The sequence below is a fragment of the Mytilus galloprovincialis genome, chromosome 10, assembly GCF_965363235.1.
Source record: "Mytilus galloprovincialis chromosome 10, xbMytGall1.hap1.1, whole genome shotgun sequence".
In the NCBI taxonomy this organism is placed as follows: Eukaryota; Metazoa; Mollusca; class Bivalvia; order Mytilida; family Mytilidae; genus Mytilus; species Mytilus galloprovincialis.
In genome coordinates this window covers 44,615,924-44,642,934 of record NC_134847.1, presented here as the reverse complement: position 1 = coordinate 44,642,934, position 27,011 = coordinate 44,615,924, and the positions used below count along the sequence as shown (strand labels likewise).

At 33.2% G+C, this 27,011-nt stretch overlaps 1 protein-coding gene across 2 annotated transcripts in view; it reads right to left on the bottom strand.

The window, feature by feature from the left end:
• Positions 1-10,224: 10,224 nt before the first annotated feature.
• Positions 10,225-27,011, bottom strand: part of LOC143047625 (thymidine phosphorylase-like) — a 39,644-nt gene continuing 22,857 nt past the window's right edge. The window contains exons 1-8 of one of the 2 annotated variants that reach the window (XM_076220791.1): positions 21,968-21,989; positions 20,705-20,907; positions 19,969-20,197; positions 19,239-19,357; positions 16,319-16,481; positions 15,451-15,678; positions 14,387-14,527; positions 10,225-11,682 (exon numbers count right to left, since the gene is read on the bottom strand). In XM_076220791.1, coding sequence (XP_076076906.1) covers positions 11,546-11,682; positions 14,387-14,527; positions 15,451-15,678; positions 16,319-16,481; positions 19,239-19,357; positions 19,969-20,197; positions 20,705-20,907; positions 21,968-21,971 — 1,224 coding nt within the window. In that variant the 5' untranslated portion in view covers positions 21,972-21,989 and the 3' untranslated portion in view covers positions 10,225-11,545. Of the gene's footprint in view, positions 11,683-14,386; positions 14,528-15,450; positions 15,679-16,318; positions 16,482-19,238; positions 19,358-19,968; positions 20,198-20,704; positions 20,908-21,967; positions 21,990-27,011 lie in introns of those variants that run through there. The other variant, XM_076220790.1, reaches the window with a different exon arrangement.

Here is a 27,011-nt window from a genome sequence, read left to right as displayed (position 1 = left end):
GATGATGAGAACATGTTAATCATTGACAGCCTTCAGCAGCTGCTTACAGAAATATTCAAACAAAAACTGAAAGATGATACCAAAAATAATCATAATGATAATAAGGAATAATATTTAACTCTTGGATTCATGAATGATAAGGTTAATGTAACCATTTGTTTCTCCCGAAATTTTGTAGATCATTACATCATTTTTATTTTCTACATTACATTGTATTAAACCTATTGAAGCCGGTACGCGTCATGGGAAATTCTGTGTGGTTTTTTTTTTTTTCATTTGAATTGGTTATAACATGGAAGTATTATATTGAAAGGAACTACAACGATTAATTAGCATTTATTTATAACCCGGGTAGCCCTGTAGAAAATATATGGAAACTGTTTAATTGGTACGCTGTCGTTAATTTCTTTAGTGACTATCTGCGATGCCGCGGTCATAAATTGACCAGAGATTACTTATCAATCACGTGGTTTTAATCGAGACAGCTTAACAATATTACCTGTCGGAAAACACCTTTACTTATTTCAATCGCGTCGGTAGACCTTTATTCGTGAACAACTTATTTAAACAAATCGACTGATGCATAAAAATGAAAATCGGCCCAGAATTAATTATTCTACAACGATTTGAAATAGTGAGTGACATTATTTTATTAGTTTGTGGGTGAAGTTTAAATCGCGATTAAGGTGTGTTCCGGTTACCGCCGGTTAACAATAAATATGTTTGATAAATATTAAAAATGTGAAGTTTAGAGTGATATCAGAGCTCCAGATAAGCTGCGTATTTGCGTGATCACGCAATACAAATGATAAAAAACCCAATGCAATTGCCCATTGCAGGGTTCAATAACCCAATTAGTTCAAAGGAAAACCCAATCATATGCCAAAACCATGATTACATCCCAGCTCCTTTGTTCTTACAGGGGTGATCTCAGCCGGATCACCCCTACCAGATCACCCCAGTTTGAGTGTCTTTGTTATGCATGCTTTCCTTTGATCTGTAACATTTTGGCGGGAATGTCAAATCCACTATAAAACTTATAATTAAATATATAATTATACGGAAAATCAAAATTCACGTAGAAAAAATCCAGTGTATATGCTGGGATTCGAACTCAAGACCATTAGCATATCAGGCCACGACACAACCACTACACCAGGACGACTGGATACAAACTGTTCGTAATTTAACATACTGAAAGGAAGCAAGATATTTTTATAAGTGGGGCGAGTTGGCAGACCTTTATTCAGTGGGGTTTAAACCCTTTTCGTTAATAAGTGAGTTCTCAGTGATTGTTCAGTTTGATTTTACACTTTTTCAAAAGTGGGGCGAGTCGGTAAACAAGAGTGGGGCGATTTTTTTCATAAAGTGGCGATATAGATTGGGCCGATTGGCCAGTGGGGCGAGTTGACATTGTTTGATATCTACTCATCGTGTTCGGGGGTCAAAAAAGGGTATTATTCCTATAGTAATGTATAAAGTGTATTGTAATGGTTGTGTGGCGTTCTAAACTAGATTTAATGAATTGTAAATGGTTTTTCGTCTAATCAAAAACAGCTAGGATGTAAAATAGTTATCCCACTCGGACTTGGTGTGTCAGTGTAAGATCACCCTCTGGCCTCCGGCCATCGGGTTGATCTTACACTGACACACCGCGTCATCGTGGGATAACTATTAAGTGCTCAACCCTTTTATTGGCTACCATTTTCGTTATTTACCCTTATCTGTTTAGTCGTCACGTAAATCTATTTGTATAATATTTATAATTGGAAATGTCCTTTTGTTCTAAAAATAGATCCCTGCATCAAGTAGCTGAAATGGGTCCCTGCTGGAATTTTCCGTTGCCCAAAGGTACACATTTTTTTGAAAACATTTCGATCTTCTCGGCGTTTATCCAATTAGCGTGTGTCATTTTGACATATTTTTTTTCGAATTGCTCGGTATTTATCATAACATACATTGAATTAAAACGAAAGTGAATGTCCGGTAAAAATATTGAATAGAAGCATGTTTTCAGCTTCTTTTGAATAGCTGAGGGAAAGTTATGATGATAACAAGACTCAGCCAGTGATTTTAGGAAGCGTCCATCTAACGCACGGGCGTGTTTGCGTAACTTAACGAGAACATTGCTAATAAACACGGGGTTTCGTCAAAAACAAACTCAGTTGGAAAAAGTGAAAGGCCAAATCATGATATGTAGTTGGAAAGCATCGGAAACCAAAAGTTCTAATAAGGGATCACTTAACCCAGATTTATGTAAATTGAATAAAACAAAAACATTCAAGTATAGTTAGAGTTTATATACTATTTTTTTTCATTTTACGGTTAATGAGTGATAAAAAATTCTGAGATGAGTGCCTGTGAAAACACATATCCATTTTTTACAGTTTATATAAGTTGTGAGAAAATACAAAACTAGCAGAAGGTTTGAAACTGGACACAAATTAAACCTACAATTGCTCTTCAGTGAATAAACCAAATAAAATAGCTAGCACGTATACAAAGAAAGAAACATATTTAAGATGGAAAAACATCTGGGGTTGATATTGCCTAAATATTCAATATTGTGTTGATGTAAAAACCCAATACATTAAGGAGCTTGGTGGTGAAAAACCCAATTTGATATTAACTTGAGGGGTGAATTTGAATTGATAATGCAATAAAAAACTTAATCACCCAATTACATAAGAAAATGGTGGGTAAAAACCCCAATTTGTGAATTCTTATCTGGAGCTCTGGATATATATGGTTAAGTTAATGGATAATCCTGGAAAGTAGAAATTTCCAGTTTATAATACGAAAATTAATCGAGCAAGTACCAATCAACAAAATACAGCAGAAGAAAACAGAGATCTAACTACGTTATATAGCTAGTTATGTAATATATTTTTGTCCTCTAAAATATGTTATCACTATTCGACCAAATGATACTGGTAAATATTATTGAACAGTCGCACAAGAATTTGTATAATGTCACTATACAAATCCTTGAGTCGCAGTACTAAAAAAAATTTCAACACATCCGGGTTCAGCTGAACATTCGTATATACCAACCAATGATCTTACCCTGGATTTAGAGCGAAGCTTAATAATTCCTACATTTGTCTAAAATCTCTTTGATCTTTTGATTTTATCAGAACGATCATTTACAATCGTCTTAAAAATGCAGGAAATGTGTGCCACTCAGTGGAGTAAACAGTAGTTATTATATAATCACAACTTGCGATATATATTACAGTCATATAGTCCAATTTCTACCGAAAAATAAATCAATAAAAATGGGGCATTTATTCAATAAATTTGGTACAAATTTCCATCGTCAATGTGTTTTTTTATAGAATTAATGATGACTCGCATTAATCCATCAATCACTCAATCGTCACACATATGCAGATGTAAGGTAACGGAATCTGCCGAGGTTTGCCGATTGCTGTTTCCTAAGAATTTATCACAACTTTCGATTTCTTCGTTTATTTCCGTAATCCCGAAAGCAACCGAGAATGACAATATCGTAGGGCACCACACGCTGGTGTGTAAATAACGTGCCATGTTTCAAGCTAATTAACATGTCATTAAATTGCGCGCGGCATCGCAGATGAAACGTTTGAAGTCGGGTCGTAGTAGTTCCTGTCAATATAATACTTCCATGGTTATAATGACAAATTTTGACAGATTATAAACAAATATCAGGAAACAGCAACGCACATGTAGCTATAAGGAACCAAACTGTTCAGAATTCACCTTTCGTCACTGCAGCACTGCATAAAGATGATACTACAGAAAGCAACTCAACTTCGATCAGAGCAAAGATGTCAATTGTATACCGACAAACTGTAAGTTTAGGGGCATATGACAGATGGTATTTACATGGTAACTTACTCTGTACACAGTAAATCGTGGTTGACCGGAAAGAATCTTCACAATTGCTGCTTAGAACAATGTTACATATAATCCTGTACCTTTGATAACAACTAGTATTTACACTTACTGCAAAATATTTAGAAATAGAAAACGTGAAAATAAACTCATCATAGATACCGGGACCAAAGTTAATACACACGCCAGACGCGTAACAGCATGTCAGCAGGTTGCCTATGGAGTACAAGACATCATTAAACATGACTTTGTGATTATCAACGAAAAATTCGCATATACATCTGACTACCTCTATTGCATGTATTTCAAGCTGAGTGGCTCCCCTCACATACATATTGGGTTATGATTATCTGTTTATATACTTTTTGATATTAAAAATGTAGTAGATGTTATAGACAAATACATTTAAATTAATGTCTGTACCAAGTTAGATCACCGTTGTAGTATAACGGAGAAAACATGTCAATTTGTACACCAAAAACCACCACTAGATAACACTGTGACAGTCAGGAAAATTATAATCAGTCCATTTAACATAATCCTAACTTACATAAAAATAAGCAGCTTACACATTCACAGCTTATTAAATTTGGCAGCTCCTTTCTCAGCTTTCGAGAAGTTTCTGGTCAGGGATCCGAATACTGTATTGTAAAGCAATGAATGAGGTTATATGCCTTTTTGTGCTTCTTTGTTACATATGATGATGGTCACACCCACGAAATTCAAACTGGATCTGTTTTTGTGGTAATAAGTATTGTGTATAAGTTTCATAACATTTGGTTGAGGCAAACTAAAGTTAAAACACAGAAACTAATTTCGGGACTTACAGAGGAACAAGGGTAAAACGTAATGCCCTCCTCCGCTACGGCAGGGTAATAAAAACGAGCGCGATCATAAATTCCGAGGACATAAATGATAATTTGTCTGCTGACTGCTCAAAACGAAACATCTTTATAAAATTATGTGTTCAAACATTTCATTCAGTCATATTACACCAGTTGTCAACTTATCTTCATGCAAAGTTTTCTTCTTTAGACAGTAAGCTATATGCAGCATCGTTGGTTAAATGACAATGTTCGGTAGTGATGTACTGAACAATCGTTTAACATATTTGACAAGTTTAAACTAAAATAGAACGCAGAAACTAACGTCAGTTAGTCGGTTTCTTTTTTGTATGCCTTTTCCTTTGGAGACATACATCAATCAACTAGCTCCTATTAAGCAAATGTGTGTATTGCCAACTAATTACAAAAAGCAGTTTATCCAGTTGTGGATGAGGATAAGGATTTAACAGCGAACGGGGCATTTACAGAGTTTAAATGATAGACTTTGCAAATTGTGTGTGAAGATTACATCACTACATTCAAGAGTTATGGATACCGAAAATAGTGAAGATTTATCCGTATCCTTTGAATTATGCAAATAACACTCCAGTCTATATTCATGTGGAAATACATTATCCTACATTGGTTTAGTTACAAATGCAAAATAAAAGAGAACAGTCAAAAATAATTTCTAATCTGTACCTATAATCATGGAAATGAATGTGATTTGTAGTTCAAAAGAAATACCGTAGTTCAACTTTAAAGGGGACATTTTATATTAACTTTGATTGAAATAACCTTGGGAAAACGCTTCAAGCCAGGTCAGTTTCCGTGTCTGTGTATATGGTCCCGTATATCGCAGGATTATTCTGTGTCAACTTTGTATCTCCTGCAACATGAAAGTAGTCAGACGAACCATTTACATCAAATATCGACAACTGGTGACTCATCCATCCAAATCTTGAGTTCAAAATTTATATATAAAGCAGACCGAAAAATTTGTTATTCATGTGACCAAGAAATAAATGAAAATAACACTTTTAAAATTGCACCTACATTTTGGTTGTATCTTGATTTGTTTTCATCATGATCATTCAAAGTCAAATATTTTAAAGCCAAGGATGCAAAGGATCGAAACATCGTTATTTTAAAGCCAAGGATGCAAATGATCGAAACATCGTTATTTTAAAGCCAAGGATGCAAAGGATCGAAACATCGTTATTTTAAAGCCAAGGATGCAAATCATCGAAAGATCGTTATTTTAAAGCCAAGGATGCAAATGATCGAAAGATCGTTATTTTAAAGCCAAGGATGCAAAGGATCGAAAGATCGTTATTCTAAAGCCAAGGATGCAAAGGATCGAAACATCGTTATTTTAAAGCCAAGGATGCAAATGATCGAAACATCGTTATTTTAAAGCCAAGGATGCAAAGGATCGAAACATCGTTATTTTAAAGCCAAGGATGCAAATCATCGATAGATCGTTATTTTAAAGCCAAGGATGCAAATGATCGAAAGATCGTTATTTTAAAGCCAGGATGCAAAGGATCGAAAGATCGTTATTTTAAAGCCAAGGATGCAAAGGATCGAAACATCGTTATTTTAAAGCCAAGGATGCAAAGGATCGAAACATCGTTATTTTAAAGCAAAGGATGCAAAGGATCGAAACATCGTTATTTTAAAGCCAAGAATGCAAATGATCGAAACATCGTTATCTTAAAAGCCAAGGATGCAAAAGATCGAAACATCGTTATTTTAAAGACAAGGATGCAAATGGTTGAAAGATCGTTATTTTAAAGCCAAGGATGAAAATGATCGAAACATCGTTATTTTAAAGCCAAGGATGCAAATGATCGAAACATCGTTATTTTAAAGCCAAGGATGCAAATGATCGAAACATCGTTATTTTAAAGCCAAGGATGCAAATGATCGAAACATCGTAGGTGCTATGTGACAAAACGGAAGTACAATAATGGGTTTATCATCTAAGGTCATTTTTTACCTAGAGAGGTTGAAATAAATAAATATTATCTTGTGATGTTGGTTCGTACATATCTGGTAATTTTTTACCTAGAGAGGTTGAAATAAATAAATATTATTTTGTGATGTTGGTTCGTACATATCAATTGCATACTTTTAAGAAATGAAAAATACCTCCCTGTAGTATTGCTTCATTCTCTGCAGTTGAGGCTGTAGTGTTGCTTCATTCTCTGCAGTTGAGGCTGTAGTGTTGCTTCATTCACTGCAGTTGAGGCAGTAGTGTTGCTTCATTCTCTGCAGTTGGGGTTGTAGTGTTGCTTTATTCTCTGCAGTTGAGGCTGTAGTGTTGCTTCATTCTCTGCAGTTGAGGCTGTAGTGTTGCTTCATTCTCTGCAGTTGAGGCTGTAGTGTTGCTTCATTCTCTGCAGTTGAGGCTGTAGTGTTGCTTCATTCTCTGCAGTTGAGGCTGTAGTGTTACTTCATTATCTGCAGTTGAGGCTGTAGTGTTGCTTCATTCACTGCAGTTGAGGCTGTAGTGTTGCTTCATTCACTGCAGTTGAGGCTGTAGTGTTGCTTCATTCTCTGCAGTTGAGGCTGTAGTGTTGCTTCATTCTCTGCAGTTGAGGCTGTAGTGTTGCTTCATTGACTGCAGTTGAGACTGTAGTGTTGCTTCATTCTCTGCAGTTGAGGCTGTAGTGTTGCTTCATTCTCTGCAGTTGAGGCTGTAGTGTTGCTTCATTCACTGCAGTTGAGGTTGTAGTGTTGCTTCATTCACTGTAGTTGAGGCTGTAGTGTTGCTTCATTCACTGCAGTTGAGGCTGTAGTGTTGCTTCATTCTCTGCAGTTGAGGCTGTAGTGTTGCTTCATTCTCTGCAGTTGAGGCTGTAGTGTTGCTTCATTGACTGCAGTTGAGACTGTAGTGTTGCTTCATTCTCTGCAGTTGAGGCTGTAGTGTTGCTTCATTCTCTGCAGTTGAGGCTGTAGTGTTGCTTCATTCACTGCAGTTGAGGTTGTAGTGTTGCTTCATTCACTGTAGTTGAGTCTGTAGTGTTGCTTCATTCACTGCAGTTGAGAGGTCGGAATAAGAAATGATGAGAATTCACAACAGTTCACCGTCATCAACCCTTTCGTGGCTGCAGACACCAATGGAATAAATCTAAAATTGATTTTCCGCGACATTTAAACAACCAAAGGAAACGCAGGGGGAGGGGCTAATGCGGAGGACTTACTGTTATAAGATTGCAGTGGAATTAAAAAAGAAACTTATTAGATTACCACAAAAAGTATAAAAGAAAGCACAAATATCAGACAAAGGAATTTACAAAGAACTACAACGAAGATGTGAATGCAGCTATACACATCTCTTGCACCTGTTTGGTCATATATGTGAGCTTTAAGACATTCACTCTGATGTCAGAGTTGTTCATATCCTTATCCGCGGCATACTGCCATCAAATTAAAAGACAGAATAATGTTAAGACGCATAAAAAGTGTTTATTACAAAAGTAAACATGAAATGTTTCCTCAAAACAATACATATATACACAATATATACAATGCAATGTTGCAATTTTACATATCAAAATGTCGTTTTCTTCTGTCGAAATATATTTGACATAATAAATAAATAAGATCCCAAAACCAACCATATGATAACGTCTGATATAATCAGAATTCAAGTAATGCTACATTTTACACATACTTATGAGATTCATTGGCAATCCTCAGTAGGATCTGCTACTCTCCTTATATGGTACGGAATCGGCCGAGTTGAGACGAATGTTATGAGATTCTGTCTCCCAATAAAAGTTACAACAATTGAAATCAGAAAGAGTAAGTATACATGTGAATGAACTCTTTGTAAACGTTTGGAGACAATTTTGCGTACTTAAAAAGAAATGCATTGAATATGTCACAAATACAATAAAAGTAATAAAATATTCATCCCAATTTGTCAAAGCTGCAATTTTGAACTGTTAAAAACGAGTAAAAACAAATCTATAATAGCTAAAATAAAACAACTTATAATGTACTTGAATTAATTTGATCTTTGAAGATATTTAAATGTGAATTTAGTTTAACTTTTAAAGATATACAATACATAATACAGTGAACATCTACGTGTTCCTTGTGAGCAAATGCTCCGAGTTGAAAGCCGAATTTTGACCTACAATTAACTACTTTTTATTCATAGATACTTGGAATGAGAATTTTCTCATTGGCCCCCATACCATATCTTTTTAATAATACCTATGCTCTTTTATAATTGGCAGTGAAAACAGTCAGGATCCTACTTCGTCAAAATTATCTCCCCATTACGCCAGTTCATTTTCACAATCGTAAAAATGGAAGCCATTGTAGCGATGACGCGCTACCAATTTTGCTCTTGGAAACTGATAAATTTATCCATATTGCACCAATACGATCCTTATATGTCAGTTATATTTTAAAAGACAAATGTATCAACTAGCTAATGAGCATCAGTTAATGATCTTGTCTGCATTGATTCAACTTAAAACTATTGTCTGATCGGTTGTTAGGTGGAATTTTCGAAAAATCATAAACATTTAAAAAAAATCTAATTAAATATTTCGTGGAAGGGCAGACTAGATTTTTTTAGTGGTTGAAGACTATAAACCCTAGTTATCACACACAAAAAATTAGAATTTTTCGAAGATATGCATTTTCATCATCCAACTTGTAAGACTGTCGTCAAGTACTTTCAGTAAAAAAAATAGCTATTCGAACACACCTTCCCTGTTTGTGTGACTCATTAGATAGGTATTTCACTTGACCCATATATTTCATCTTTTAGTACTGTTATTTTTTTGTGTTATAAAGTCAACCTGTAGCTTTAATTTATAAAAATGATAGAATCTGAAGCGAGACGATGTATGAAATATTCTTACTTTGAACGATATCAAGACAAAATACTCAACTCAAACACGCCCTAACATAAAAAAAGTGCACTCGATTTTCTCTTTTCGATACAATTGTTACCTATTTTTTTGGAATTTTTTCTTCAGTCACATAATGGAAGGGCAGACACGAAAATTACTGAACTAATAGATTGATATCTTTTCCGTCCGTGGTAATTTTTTCAAAAAAATCGGAGGTTATGCATTTTTGTCATCCAACTTGAAAGATACCCATGTCGTCGACTTGATATCTAATTGTTCTGCTTAACTATGTACTAGATAAATTGAAAACTTATGCAAATGGTGTTTTTGAAATAAAACACCTCGTAATTGAGAAGAAAATTGCAGTTTTGTTTGTTTCTATTAACTTTTTAAAAATTTGTCACTATAGTAAACAATACAGTAAACATTTATCGCCTTCTCTAATAGAGAGCTTCGATTCTTTTGTTCTATTTCAACCTGGTTTCCGACTGAAAAGATCTGTAGTTTGCAATATAAAATTGTGAGTTATCTTCCTTTGGTTACAATTATGGATTTGTTAACTGAAAAAGTTTCAAGAACTTTCAAATAGAGACCAGCAACCTGGAAGATGAACAGAACCTTATTGATGAACTTGAAGATGAATATTAAAATATATCTTTATTATGCAATTATACAAACTTATGAACTTTCCCCCCTAGTTTGTTTAACTGAAAAACTGATTATTTGTTAAAAGTTTCTGTAGACTTACAAAAAAAGGACATCAACACAAAAAGATAAAATTAAACTAAATGATTCCCCAAATAGTAATACGAACAGTACACCAAATTACACAGCAATCAAAAATACGAGTAAACAAAATATATGTACGAACAACGAATGTAAAAAAAATGAACTTGCAATCATTAAAATATGAAATATTATTTATGTATTTTGTTTGATAATGTGAATAAAACAAAACATATAAAGAAATATGTTGCCCTATTTGGCATATCATATATACAATAAATACAAAAAATTAGACTATGTACATAATAATCATAATGTCAATAGTTATAAATCAAATTCTATCAAAGAATTATAGTGTGTCTTCACAAAAAAAGTATTTCAAAATAAACAAAACTTTTCATAGAAATTTAGTTTAAATAAAGAAAACATTTCCTTTAAACCCATTATGTAACCTATCTACCCAATGTTTTGACTAGATAACTTTATTCATTTACATCATTTAACCATTTACCAGATCCTTTTAATATATAAATGCAGATACTTATTTGTCTGACCCATGGTCGAACCGACGATCGTTTTTAAATGGAGTAGTCCTGTGTAAAGACCAGTACCCTTTTACAGATTCAGTTAAAGATTTTAGCTTTATATCATAATGAATGGAAGTAATTTTTTGCAAAGAATGTTATTAGTTGATAAAAAAAACCAATCGAATATAAGTGTGCATGTTTGGTCGGATTAAACAAATGCTGTTATATCAAACGACTTCAACTAATATTTGCTTCAAAGTACATTCTACAAATAATGTTCTCATTATATTTTACAGATCTCTTATTTATATGGTTGCTGCCAAGAAATAAGTAAGCAGTACCCTCTCAATCCAGAAAACAATTAAAAACATGTATGGTAAATTTTATATAAAAATGAATAGCACGATCTCTCCTTTTTCTATTCTGTTCCATTATACCGTAAGACTTGTAATTTACAGGTATGTGATACAAAATGGTTGCCATAGTGACTAAAATACATTTTTCAACCACAATTTCTTCTAAAATTACATTTATATTTTAAAGTCACAATTTGTCAACACACTGATGTACGAACACATACTCAAGCAATGAGCCACGACCCATAGGGTATGTATTATCACGTATCATTGTTAAGCCTAATTAAGTAGGCTATTTTATAGTCGAACCAGAAATCCAAGTGCATGTTTTTCCAATTGTGTAGACAATATTCAATTTAAGAGACGACATCAATGATTCTTGACCCATTTACGACAACTTCACCAGGTGGTACCAATGATAGAATGGAATCAATATTTTCAATCAGCTCCTTCTGAAGTGGTGCATCATGATGAATCTTCAACCAAGTCTGTCCTGAAAAAATCAAGCATACATCGTTACATTTGTATACTGAGTATTTGAGACTGTGTTTAATTAATTCCTTATACAAAAACTAAAATCACAAAAATACTGAACTCCGAGGAAAACTCAAAAAGGAAAGTCCTGAACCAAATGGCAAAATCAAAAGCTTAAACACACCAAACGAATGGATAACAACTGTCATATTTCGGATTGTTTATGCGTGATTTGTCTACCAAGTATTCACAAAAATATCGACCTACAAGGCATGTTCAAAACAAAGGCGAGTATACCTGCTTATTTTTATTTTCACAGATGGATCTCACAAAGAAAGTGAAAAAACTTAAATGAACTTTCACTCTGTTTAGCTAGACTCTTTGTGTGACGTTTTACTAGTGAAAAAACATACGTCTCATGTACTATAAGTTTTTTTTCTGGTTATCAAAAAGGTATCGCAAAACACACTCGGTCCATAACACATTGACAAAACATAATTATTTTGGCGGTCGTAAAACTGTTTTCAAGGATTCTTTAATTTTATTGTTAGCTAGTATACCAATTTTAATCTAAAACTGTCATTTTGATTTGAACAGCTCATAAAAGACTGAATAATAAATTTTAATATTATTTTCAGACTTTCTGTCACACTTATCCACTGTGATAAATGCAGTTATGTTCAAACAATTTGATTGCAATAAATTCAGATATATTCAGTGTATGATCAATAGCTGCTATTTACCTGAACATATCAACATCATACTGTATTAAATTCTTCTGAACAGTACTTAATTGACTGCAAGCTAACTCTATGAACATATCTGAATTTACCGCAGTAGACAAGTCTAAAAAAGCACTAAAATACTTAACGTGAGTGAATATTTCATTGTTCAGATTTTGCAGATCCTGTTTAGACCAAATTGACCGTTTCAGCTTTAAATTCATTTACTACTATAGAAAGCGTCAATATAGGAAGCAATTTCATTTTCAAATTTACCGTACACCAAGATATTTTAATAGAAAACACAATCATTCATAAAAAAAGGTATCATCTTGGAGATATAAACTCATTATGCAGGCGGTGCCGCAATGTTGCCACAAACAAAAATAAAATTTTTACAACCGGAAAATGCAAATCCCAAATATTAGTTTACAAGCGACCACCATTGTCAATTTCGAGATTTTATCCACGATAATGAGCATACCAAACTGTATCTAAAATATTAAAACCAGTTGAGTATTCATATGCATTATGTTATATAAGTTTTGCTAATAAATATTTTTAAACCAAAACTAGAGGCTCTCAAGAGCCTGTGTCGCTCACCTGTTACTGTATTTACTGATGTCGGCCATCTTGGTTGGTAGACGGGGTCATTAGACACTTTTTTTTTAAAATAGATACCCTAGTAATGATTGTGGCCAAGTTTGGTTAAATTGGCCCATAGTTTTAGAAAAGAAGATTTTTGTACAAGTTACAAAAATGACCAAAAATTGTTCAATATTGACTATAAAGGACAATAACTCCTTAAGGGGTTCTCTGACAATTTTGGTCATGTTTGACTTATTTGTAGATCTTACTTTGCTGAACATTATTGCTGTTTACAGTTTATCTCTATCTATAATAGTATTCAAGATAATAACCAAAAACTGCAAAATTTCCTTAAAATTATCAATTTTAAGGCAGCAACCCAACAACGGGTTGTAGGATTCATCTGAAAATTTGTGAGGGGATAGATCTTATTCTGATGGACATTTAAATCTTGAAAGATTTGCCCTAAATGTCTTAGTTTCAAAGATATAAAGCAAACACTGCACTTTACCACTATGTTCTAATTTTAGTCATGTCGTCCATTTTGTTTGGTAGGTGGGGTCATCTGACACATTTTTAAAACTATATACCACAATTATGGTTGTGGCCAAGTTAGTTTAAATTTGGCACAGTAGTTTCAGAGAAGAAGATTTTTGTACAAGTTACAAAAAATGACGAAAAAGTTGTTAAAACTGACTATAAAGGGCAATAACTCCTGAAGGGGTTGACTGACAATTTTGGTCATGTTGACATATTTGTAGGTCTTGTTTTGCTGAACATTATTGCTGGTTTCAGTTTATCTCTATCTATAATAGTATTCAAGATAATAACCAAAAACTGCAAAATTTCCTTAAAATTACCAATTCAGGGGCAGCAACCCAACAACCAGTTGTCTGATCCATCTGAAAATTTCAGGGCAGATAGATCTTGACCTGATAAACAATTAAACCCGATCAAATTTGCTCTAAATGCTTTGGTTTTTGAGTTATAAGCCAAAAACTGCATTTTACCGCTATGTGCTATTTTTAGCCATGGCGGCCATCTTGGTTGGATGGCCTTGTCACTGGACACATTTTTTAACTTAGATATCCCAAACATGATTGTTGCCAAGTTTGGTTTAATTTGGCCAAGTAGTTTCAGATGAGAAGATTTTTGTAAAAGATTACTAAGATTTACGAAAAATTGTTAAAAATTGACTATAAAGGGCAATAACTCCTAAAGGGGTCAACTGACCATTTCGATCATGTTGACTTATTTGTAAATCTTACTTTGCTGAACATTATTGCTGTTTACAGTTTATCTCTATCTATAGTAATATTCAAGATAATAACCAAAAACAGCAAAATTTCCTTAAAATGACCAATTCAGGTCAGGTGAGCTAAAAACTAATATGCCAAATAACTTAACACCCACCTTCTTTAACTTTGCTTCCGACATGTACACACAGTTCCAATCCTACTGCATAATTAATAGGATCTGATGACTTGAATCTACCTGCACCAAGTCTACCACTAATTTCGGCGCATCTCAAAGAATCTATTTCCAAAACTGAACCTAAAATATAAATTATGATGTTTTAAATTTTAGGCTTTGAAAATTGAACTATAAAAGTAAACATTAAATAATTCAAACATAATCAGGCTTATGACAGTTGTTCATTAGCTCAATGTGTTTGAGCTTTTGTTTTTGTCATTTGATTTCCGTTTTGAATTTTCCTTGAAGTTTAGTATTTTTTTTATTTTACTTTTTTGTATGTTGTTTACAATATATCTCCATAAAAATAATAATCATATCAAAGAATTGTATAGTGTCAAAAGTAATTCTGCTCCCATAAAGCAGAGCGAAACAGATCATACATGCCATCAACAAGATTTCTGACAGTGGTATGATAATCTTTGAAATAATTGTAATTTACAAACTAGAGGCAACAATAACAGTTTAAAAGATTGGATATTCGTCGATAAATGCATACAGAAAAAAGATTACCCGTAGATGGTGTAATTTCAAAACAACATTCTTGAAACAGTTCACAATTGCCGCAAAATAAATAAAATCTGCTCATATGTAAGTAAAAAGCCAAAATCCTAAGTCTTTTTAAATGTTGGACGTTCTATTTTCTTTTTGACTCAAATAAGGTCACCGTATATGATAAATGCAACATCGTCGGGAAGCAATTTACGTCGTTCATTATATCAACGTTAATAAATGTACGAATTACAGTGATTTATATTGGAACTTAGTTGTAATTTGAAAGTAACCAATCTTAATTTGCCTCGAATTTATGATAGGAAACTGCTATTTTGTGCTTCCAGGAATAGCACCTCTAGTTTGCTTCCACATTCAAGCACCTGATTTGATTGCGGTAGCGTATTTCTACGACATTTTTACATTTTTTAAAGCAAGTTGATACATTAGGATGGGTTATCATCAGTGATAGCCCTACTGATGTATCGTATATCATTAAAAAGAAAACATACCTTCTTTCTTGCAAATTATTGGAGTAACATTTTGAGCTTTTGGTAGAATCTTGAACATATCCGCTCCAGGCTCGCAGAGACTATCTGCAATTGGTTCTGATACTCCCTGGGCAACAATCATGTCTCTGAACTTTCTTAATGCAGCGCCAGAAGATATGATGTCAATCATTTGGTGGCGAGCTTCTGTTATGGAGAGTGTCTTACAATTCTGATGCAATACTTGTGCTCCTATAAAAAAGTAATTATTTTAGTCTTCTGTGATTCTCAGATATTTGGTTATAAACAGGTTATGAATAATTCTTCAACAAATTTTAAAAGCTTAAAAGGGAAAGGACAGTGAACTGACTGACAGTTTTTTTTCACTAATCAAAAAAGCAATTCAAACTGGCGCCTTTTTTTAGATATTATTCGTGTGTTTCTCTGTCCTATATGTTCTCACATTTTTTTGTATTCCTATTATCATGTAATGTTGGCATTTTAATTTTATATTTAACATTGCCATAAAAGCGGGAGGTTTGACATGCCACAAAACATAGTTCAACCCACCATTTTTTTTTATTAAAATGTCCTGTACCAATTCAGGAAAATGGCCATTGTTATATTATAGCTCGTTTCTGTGTGCGTTACATTTAAATGTTGTGTTTCTGTTGTGTCGTAGTTCTCTTATGTTTGATGTGTTTCCCTCAGTTTTAGTTTGTAACCCGGATTGTTTTTTTCTCAATCGATTTATGAACTTCGAACAGCTGTATAATACTGTTGCCTTTTTTTAATCTTACATAATATTGTTTAAATAATAAAAAATGAAAAAAACATATCTTTGTTATAATTAGAGACTAAAACATTGGGAAGTCCAGTATAAATCAATTACCTAAACTATAAACAAGATCCATGATATCATCAGGTCCGTTGTCATGGAGACATTCGATTGCTTCGACAACTTCAAGAGCATTTCCAATAGCATTCCCTATAGGCGAATCCATTTTTGTAAGTAATGCAACTGTTTTAACCCCAAGTCCATTTCCAATGTTAACCTTCAATGAAATAACAATTAAATGCGAGAGTTCCTTTAGAAGCGGAATTCGAAACCATACTGTAAATTTTGGATTTTCATTTCGGGTAATACCTATATCGTTTCTGGCATTTGCATATATACACCTCGCCATAAGTTAAGCAACACCTAAATGTTTTTGCTTCTACTTTTTGTTTTACAATTAAATTTGATACTGCTTTGTTTCCATATATTTTGTTAATCTATTGTTAATCGACTGGTAAAAATTCAGGTCTGAGTTTTATTGCTAGGTACACTAAAAAATGGGTTTTTGAAAGCTACATAAACGTTTTTTCTTTCCCAGTTAATTGCAATGAAATGTAACTTTTAACCGCCGACTAAATTGTGCCAATTTACGTGCCTGTAGACCAGTAAAAATACCATTGCTGACTCGTAGGCATCGTCAGGCTCGACATCAGTGATCACGTGATCACCGCAATAGGACTATGAGACAATGGCGTCAAGTCCATTGGTCTGACGAGTGCAGATTCCTCCTACATCATATTGATGGGCACATGCGCGTATGGCGCCCTCGGGATACAGCATACAAGAAACATCAAATCCATGTTACTACAGCGTTTGGTTGTGGGGATTTGACAGTTTGGGGATGTTTTGTATTCTACTGAAAAATTGACCTTTATGGTCTGGACCGGACTATAACGGGTTAAAAATATCGCGTTAAAATCATCCGAGATATCGTTGTGCCACATTTCGACAATAACAATCTAGGAACTAGACCGATATTCATGGACGATAATGCTAGACCACACATAGAACGCACTGTATCCGAAAAATTACGCCAGGAGGCAGTTGGCACGATTCCTTGGCCACCCATACCACCGGATATGGTTTCCATTTAGCATGTTTGAGATGATATTGCTCGAAAAGTCAACAACAGGATTCCAGTCAGTAAGAATTTACATGAAATACGAACAGCCTTGATGAATGGCAAAAAATTTCTGTAAGAACATTACGACACTTAGTTCAAAGCACGAGACGACGTGTGGCTGAATTTTTCCGGAAGCGTGGAGGATACAACCGCTACTGACCTAAATTGTACTTTAATTTATTCACAAATTGTCACTCTCGAGTTTTGAAAAGAATAGTGTGTGTAGTGCAGAGCAAACTTTATAAAAAGTTCAGTTTATAAAGTTGAAACTTTATCTTGTATTTTATTTTGCCATTTTACAAACATTTGCCAAAAATGAAACAGTCAAAAGTTCAATCATGAAAACAGTCCAAACTTTCACTTTTCAATTAACAATCTATATGTTTTCTTATAAAAACACAAATTCAGTTCATTGTATCAATAATTCAATAAGTTACGAATTCAGTAAAAAACGATTCTGGAAAATTTATAAGGTGTTGCTTCACTTTTGGCGAGGTGTATATATGTTACAACATATGGTGTTCCTATAATCAAACATGCAGTTTAACAAGTCATAGCATGATCGCCTCGAGTTCTGGACGTAATGGATTAGAGCACCAGCTGGGTCAATCCAAACTTTTAATCGGGTATTTACTTCTTCAGTCAATTTCGATGCATTCTTCAGAAAAAGCGTACGAGTCAGAATAATTTGACTGAGACATATTTATCCAATCTTGTGCTTACTTACTTTGTGAGTGAACATGTTAGAAGATTTTATAAGAAAAGAAAATCATTTTATTTAATATATAACAAAATTTAAGATATCAATATAAACAGCATCAGAATGCTAATCTAGGGCAAAAGCATACGATGCTTTAAAAAGGTCTATGATAGACGATATTATATTGGCATATGCAAGTAAAGGCATTAGCTACTTGTCGAAATCATGTGATACCTTCAGTTTTGTTTGTTTGCTTCCTGTAATTGTCTTCTTAATCGATTTATCAGAGTTGAATATGGTTAAAAGATGTTAAATGAAAGTAGACAAAATGTTTTTCATTTGTAGTAAATAGACAATAATAGTGCATTGACTTGACATATCAACGATATAAGGATGAAGCTTAGAAACGGGGAAATGCGAGGCTGTGCCGAGCTATTTCCCCGTTTCGGGCCGAATCCTTATATCGTTGATATGTCAAGTCAATGCACTATTATTGTCTTTATACTGCAATATAAAAAAAACATTTTCAATTGTTGTTTAATGCGTTAAGGTTATTTATTTGATTTAAATATTGGGGGAAATACCCTTTAAAAAGACCTCACATCATGCTCGCGGAGAAATATACAACACAATGAAATTTACATTTACCTGTTGAAACCAACACTCGATGGTGAACGAAATCGTTGGAGTATGGACTTAAATATCAACCATAAGCATAAAACATAATGATTAATAGGTTGCAAACAAAAATTATTAACAAATTAAATATGTTTTTCCAATAATTGCAAAAGAAACAATGTTGAGTCGTTCCACGCATCGTTGTATGCATTTGAAACAAGAACAGGTTGAAGAGGTCGTATGAATAATTTAATATTATTTCGGCAATTTCTATTTAAATATTCATGAGGAAAAGTGATATCGGGTCAGTGACTGTATATGACATAGAAATATACAGTCAACGCATTTTGACTGCTCAAATAGAACGAGTGCAGTATAATTACAAAAATTAATCCCTTGAGTGATTACCGGTTCAGGAGAACTAGGCACCCATACATTGAATAAACACACATTACATCGATATCAATTAATAAAACAATAGACGTTACTAAATTAACAATTATGAATTAAATAGATTGATAATATTCTCTTACCATTTTCGATGCTAGTTTTCGGGCTGCTGTCTCTGTTTTGTTAAAGGATCCCTTTCCACATTTAACATCTAGTACTAAAGCCCCAACCTGTTCTGCGGCTTTCTTGGAAATTATAGAAGCTGAAATATGTATAGCACAGGTTATTTTCAGCCATACTAGTAACCATACTGTTTTTTTTTAATTAAGTGTTATCATGTGTTCTTAAAATATATTGAAATTTCTACTGCAATCATATTATATGATACGTTTAATACGTTAATCATGTTAATAGAACTGATACACTGATAAGGTATACATATGAAATTAAACTCGGGGAAAACTCCAACTGCTTCGGTTCTTATTCATTCTCGGCTAAATATTCGGCTTTGAACATTCATGATGATGGTAAATATAGAAAAGCGGCGCTTCGAAGGCATGGAACAATTTAACATATTGCTTTTTTTTTCTCAATGCAATTTTCAGTTTTTGTGAATTAAATTGACCCCCCCTTTCGAGTTTAACTACATATGAATGCAAACAATAATTTCCAACAGTGTGCTTTATATGCTGCATCTGTATAATATTTATGATTTAAATTGTCATATTAAGTGCTTTAACCAGTTTCTTATATAATGCTTTTACCAGTGTTCTTATTTGGTGTTTTTACCAGTTTCTTGTCTGGTGCTTTTACTTGTTTCTTATCTAGTGCTTTTGTCAGTTGTCTTATCTAGTAACAGTTTTTAACAACTACCTGCTATTAAAGATGTATCATCAATGGTCCCTGTTACATCACGAGTTGCATAGAAAATCTTGTCTGCTGGTACTAATGATTTTGTTTGGCCCACAATGCAGCAGCCGACACTGTCAATTATCTCCTGCATACGGGTTTGGTCGATACAAACTATGAATCCTGGGATAGCTTCAAGTTTGTCAAGAGTTCCACCAGTGTGACCCAGTCCTCGTCCAGATATCATTGGTACCTATAAAACAAAAACAAAAATACCATGATTGCTCGATTAACTATCATTAATGGATTGATGTTTACAAAAATTTGAACTGTCTTGTGACCTATCAAATCTTGTCCGTAATTAAATACACCTCATATAGCGTTATTCAATTTTGTATTTATGTCAAATACATGTAGCACACTTTTCTCAGCAAAATAAAAATCCTCTATACCTTAAAGGCACTTGTCTCAGAAATAAAATGTCCTTTATACATTGTATTAAGGTACGTCCGGAATATGTGAATTTAGGCGTACAATTTGACGTAAATAGTTATCAAAAGTACCGGACGCGCGTTTCTTCTGCATAAGCATCATCAGTATTTTCAGATCAAAAAGGTTAGAAAGCCAAACAAGTACAAATTTGAAGAGCATTGATGACCCAAAATTTCAAAAAAATGTGCCAAATACGGCTAAGGTTATCTATGTCGGGGATAAGAAAATCCTTAGTACTCAGTGACGTAATTGTTGGGAGACTACTTACCTTCATTCCACATGCTGCTAAAGCTGGTGCCAATACCAGACTTATTTTGTCACCTACTCCACCAGTACTATGTTTGTCTACCAGTTTGCCTCTAAGTTCCTTTGGCCACATAAGCATGTCCCCCGATACCATCATGGATCGCGTCAGATTTGTTGTTTCCTCAATGTTTAGTTCCTTCAGATACATAGCCATCAGCATGGCCCCTAAAAGAAACGGAATTTACTTTAACATGAATTAGATAAATAATCAATGGTAAACAAATATAGCTTGATACTATAATAATATCCTTAAAATAAATTTTGATTTCTTTTGGAACCCTACTCTTGATAAAATGAAATCACAGTGATTTATATACCTTACCTGACCCACAAAATGGTCAATACCATTTCAGACTAAAATATCATTTAAAACTACTATAATGACTGACTGTAATATTTTTTTGTCCCTGAAGAAATAGCTTCAAAACTGAGGTGCACTGTGCTCTGAATTACCCTCGTAGCGTGATAATAGTATATAAAAGTGGGCTCCACATTTTTAAGGCTATTTCGAATAGGCAGAGAAAATATTGAAGCTATTCTTTATAACTTAATTCTAAATTCCATTTTAATGAATAAATAATTAAACAACGTTGATGACGTCACGATCACCTAAAAAATATATGTCCACCCTTGTGTCCTCCTTTTTTAGGGGATATCGACTGTTATTAAGTTTGGGTTTTTTTTTTTGAAGAAGAAGAAGAATTTTCTTGCAAAACCTGATACAATCTTTTTGATTTTTCAAATCATATTGCATTGACATTTAAGTGCTTCCGTCCCTCGCTACATGCACTCACTTGCTTTTAACTCTTAAGACCGGTCGCAACAGATCGTACGATTTTTTGTCGTGGAAGATCTATACATGTATAAAACAGTTGTCGTGGCACTGTCGTGCAAAATGTCAAAAAAATATTTCGTGTGGTCACATCAGCTACGACATGTCCACAATGGGTACACGTCAGAGAAAAAAGAATTGTACGTGTACTGTCGTAAGTCGGTCGTGCGACAGTCGTACGACAATCTGTGACACAGTCAGTAATGATTAAATATATTGTATTATGTAATTACAAAGTCAAGAAAGATTCTAAAGTTCAAATGTTCGAATGTTCACAAACTGTTTTTAAAGTTGAATTGTTCGAATGTTCAATATCTCACACGGGCACGTGATCGTATAGTTTCAATCCTGATGGAGTACGTTTGGATATTAAGCGCATATGTTCCAGCCTACCCATGATGGGGGAGACCTTGGCGGAATCTCCGGTACCAATCTCTTGTACCAATATCTCCTCCTGTCCAAGTCCAAAGCTGGATCTTATATAGTCCAGTGGTCCATAAACATTGGCCCATAGCTGATGGCCGGTTACGTATTAGTCTGGGTGTTGAATAATTCTAGTCTGTGATTAATTGTCAAACTATACAATTAACCCCTGCAGGATACATGTTATTTCACAGTATACATGGTCATTTATTGGCTGCAGGTTATATGTTTATAATATTCGTACAGATCGTTATTAAGTGTCCAAAGAGTACATTTCATTGAATGTTCGGTTATGCTGTAATTCCTTTTTAATGAATTCCTGATTAATACTCCCGTAATAATAATAATAATTAATGATATGAAACACAAATTGTGTTACATATTATGCCTTCCATCCAAAATAGAACGAAAGTTCAATAAAATACGGTATATATATAGTTTTTCGTCCTGTAGATTATCCTAATAGTTCATTGTAAGGTTTCCGGTAACCATCACCACATATCAAAGTTTATAAAGTTCTATAAGTCCAATATCATAATATAATAAGTTCATCACATTCATCTAGTCCAATATCTGGATATATTTACACATTGTTCATTCGAATCATAAGTTCAATATTTCAGTATAAATAGTTCATGTTTTATTTCCGTCACCATCATAGTATAAAGTTCATCAACTGCTGGAAAGGGCGCACATCTTTGTACAAGTGTCGTCATCATCATTTCCATTACGTAGTTTTTGACGCATCTAGCTGGTTGGTTCGTCCTTCTTAAGAGGCTGTTAACATCGGCATTCGGTTAAATTTTGTCCATGACCAATGGCGCGGAGGAAGACATCTCTCTGTTATCAGTAACATCTATTCCAACCAATTGCGAAGACACCATTTGTTTTTACCCAATTGTTCGTGGCAATAGAACGCAGAACTCACAACATTCTTTTTGGCTAACCAAGATATATTCTTAATTAATTAACAGTACAAAAATATGGCTATTCCAATGAAGATCGCACCTAAACCCCACTGATAAATTTATCTCAATTTGGACAAACTAAAACTTTTTTACTTCCCCTTATTTTTATTTTTTTTTCTATTATTTATCATCTATCAGATTATTGATAGTTTGTTCACTCGCCTTGAGTTCGCATGATTGTCCAAGCCTAGCAATATTTTGTAAAACAATTTCTACATATACATCAATACAATACGTTCTTTTTTTATATCGAATTATCCATTAAAACAAAAATAAAATAAAAAGGGGAATCTGTTGTATACAACTTCTACAAGTTTTAAAAATCCTACATAATAAAAACAAAGATATGTTTATTAACACAAGACATAAAAAATAGATTTAAAAATTCACAAATTAAAAAAATATATAATTTGATCCTTTTCTATAACCCCTACACCTACATGATACTAAAATTATATGTGTTACTTTGATACCAATTGTAATACTTTTACTTATTTAATTTTAGTTCCTCATTAATTAATTTTAACGCTAAACATAAGATACAGACCACAGATTTATTCTCATCACTCTTAAAAGAAAATTAAGATTCCATTGATAAAATGTTAACTATATCTTGTGCAATTGGTTACTGACTATATTTCATATTTGACAGCAACAACACGTTGTTGAGAAAAAAATGTCGTTCTCTGTAATCTATAACATTTTTCCAAAATTAATATATAGTTTCCTCATCATAATGATTCCTTCCTTTTTTATATATCTAATAATTTTTTTTCATTTGTTTTAAAATTTCAAACCTACTGCCTATCCTATTTATACATTTCAATACGGCTCAGTGTTAGGGTATAAGTTGAAATCTGATTTTAAAACTTAACTAACATCTTAAAAACTAAAACAATTAACAAAAATCTATGCCTATTAATGAACAAAACACATCGTTAAGATTCTTTTTTCCTTAATTAATTATTTCCTTATTCTTATCTTAATTTTTAATAATAATCCTCATATTAAAGTGTTCATGAAAAATTTCAATTTTACTGTAAAGCTAGTTTTCCTTTAATATCAATTATCTATTTCACTTAAATTTTCTCGTTACGTTCGTATGTCTCTCTTTCTTTTTTTTTAATTTAATATCAATCTACCACAACAATACTAGTATGTAAATCCCTGAGGGCAAAACATATTTATGTGCTATTTTCTGAAGATACGTCTCTTTTCCTATTTAAAAACAATATGTGAATATGGCGTAATCTAACACCATAATTAGAACATACTCACCCCTTCTCGTCCAATGAAAAGTCAGTTTTTTGCCCTCTTAATTTTCTTAGTATATGGTTTTCCATGCTATGAAATGCTATACATGAATGACTTTTCATTGTCAGTTAATTATGAAAGTGAACCCTTAATAGCTGCACTAACGAAGTGTACAATCCCCTAAGGCATTTTCCTTGGGAAAATAGCCTAATGATTAAAGGTGAAAGAGAAAAGATTAAAATAAAAACATTTTGAATTTTGCAAAATTTCATGCATTTTCTAATGGTACACATAATAGAATACACAAAAAAATGGTAAGGATAAATAAAATGATATTTATTTAATTTACATACCTTACATTTGAGAGAATTAATTTTCTTTCCTTCAAAAAAACACAATGCCAGACTGCTGATATATAAAGCAAAGGGTTGTTGTCGGAGAAACGCAATACATTTATATTTATCAATAAAAAGTAAGCATTTAATGTTGAATGGTCTGAATTCAAATATTCATACAGAGTTTTATATCTATAGAAAAAAAAATCAAATTCCAAAAAGGGGATTTATAAAACATTGTGTTGCTTTAAAAAATAAAAAAATGTAAAGATATATGAGTATTAAAATTTACCTGAAGCAGAAGAAAAACAATTTATCCTTCACTAACTATGTCCGTGCTATTTCGTTTCATTCATTGAAATGATCATTACCTATGTTTTATATTTAGTTCATTATAAAAAGTGAACTCTTATTTAGGTTTTAATATTACAATGGGTAAGGATAGTTTTGTAAGGTCACTCGAAAGTGTGAATATGTTCTAAATTGGTCAGACAATACTTGATCATGTTTTATGAAGATTTAAGCCCTCGGCTTCGCCTTGGGCTTAAATCTTCATAAAACATGACCAAGTATTGTCTAACCTATAAAAAAAAAACTTGCACCATTTAATTACTAACATCACTTATGTTAATCAACCGAAGAAGGGGTTGGAATCTAAAATTATAGACTATTTGTTTTCTCTAAACAAATGTGCGTACACACTACCAACCTACGTAAACCCATAATATTATCAATGGCTAGAATACGCAAACAATGTATCCTCAATGTACCGTTAATCAACCGAAGAAGGGGTTGGAATCTAAAATTATAGACTATTTGTTTTCTCTAAACAAATGTGCGTACACACTACCAACCTACGTAAACCCATAATATTATCAATGGCTAGAATACGCAAACAATGTATCCTCAATGTACCCTTAACTTCATCTACCAAAGGTTCTAATTCAACCTTCATTTACACCGGTGCTCTACTAATTTTACGTAAAACATATGTTTTCTAGAATAATTGCCTGTATCTTCAAAAAAACAACCCATAATATGACCAAAAACCCCCATTAAATACGGAACAAAAAATGCTAATGTATCAGACATTTTATCTTTTTACAAATTTACTTTAAACTAAAAACTAGCTTCTCTATAACTTCACAAAAAAAAACGGTTTATTTTTTTAAGAATCATATGTGTAATCTATCCTATCTCTTAAACAACACGTACCTCACAAAAAATAACACATAAAAAAAAATAACCTTTCATTCTGATAAAAAAAAATGTGTATAATATTCATAATTTTTAAATTGACCTATAATACCTTAAAACACTCAATAAAAAGTTTTATTTGAACCACAACTCGTGAACAAACTTCAGATTTTCAGCCTTTTAAAAATACGGCCTCAATTCCTTTAAAATCAAAAACTTTACTTAATATGTGTGGCACCATCCCTTGAAAAGCCATTTCTACTTGTAAACTTCAGATTTTAAGCCTTTTAAAAAAAATACGGCCTTACTCCCTTTAGAATTAAAAACTTTACTGAATATGTGTGCCATCCCTTGAAAAGCCATTTCTACTTTTTGTACTGACATAGAAAGATCTTGATTGTCCATTAAGAAAAATGAAAGTAACTGAGTTCTTACCTTTTATATTCCTTCGCGTTATTTTAGACAATCCAAGTCGATCGTGGTCAAACGGCATCAAATTTTGACTTGTGTGACACAGTCAGTAATGATTAAATATATTTTATTATGTAATTACAAAGTCAAGAAAGATTCTAAAGTTCAAATGTTCGAATGTTCACAAACTGTTTTTAAAGTTGAATTGTTCGAATGTTCAATATCTCACACGGGCACGTGATCGTATAGTTTCAATCCTGATGGAGTACGTTTGGATATTAAGCGCATATGTTCCAGCCTACCCATGATGGGGGAGACCTTGGCGGAATCTCCGGTACCAATCTCTTGTACCAATCTCTCCTCCTGTCCAAGTCCAAAGCTGGATCTTATATAGTCCAGTGGTCCATAAACATTGGCCCATAGCTGATGGCCGGTTACGTATTAGTCTGGGTGTTGAATAATTCTAGTCTGTGATTAATTGTCAAACTATACAATTAACCCCTGCAGGATACATGTTATTTCACAGTATACATGGTCATTTATTGGCTGCAGGTTATATGTTTATAATATTCGTACAGATCGTTATTAAGTGTCCAAAGAGTACATTTCATTGAATGTTCGGTTATGCTGTAATTCCTTTTTAATGAATTTCCTGATTAATACTCCCGTAATAATAATAATAATTAATGATATGAAACACAAATTGTGTTACAAATCATGAGTTGTTTGGGGCTATTTTTCAGGTTTTCATGTCATGGAATGCGCGTGTTACTGTCGTGGCAATGTCGTACGACTTTCGTGCCAATGTCGTAGGACTGTCGTGGCACTGTTTTGAAACATGCCAGGCTC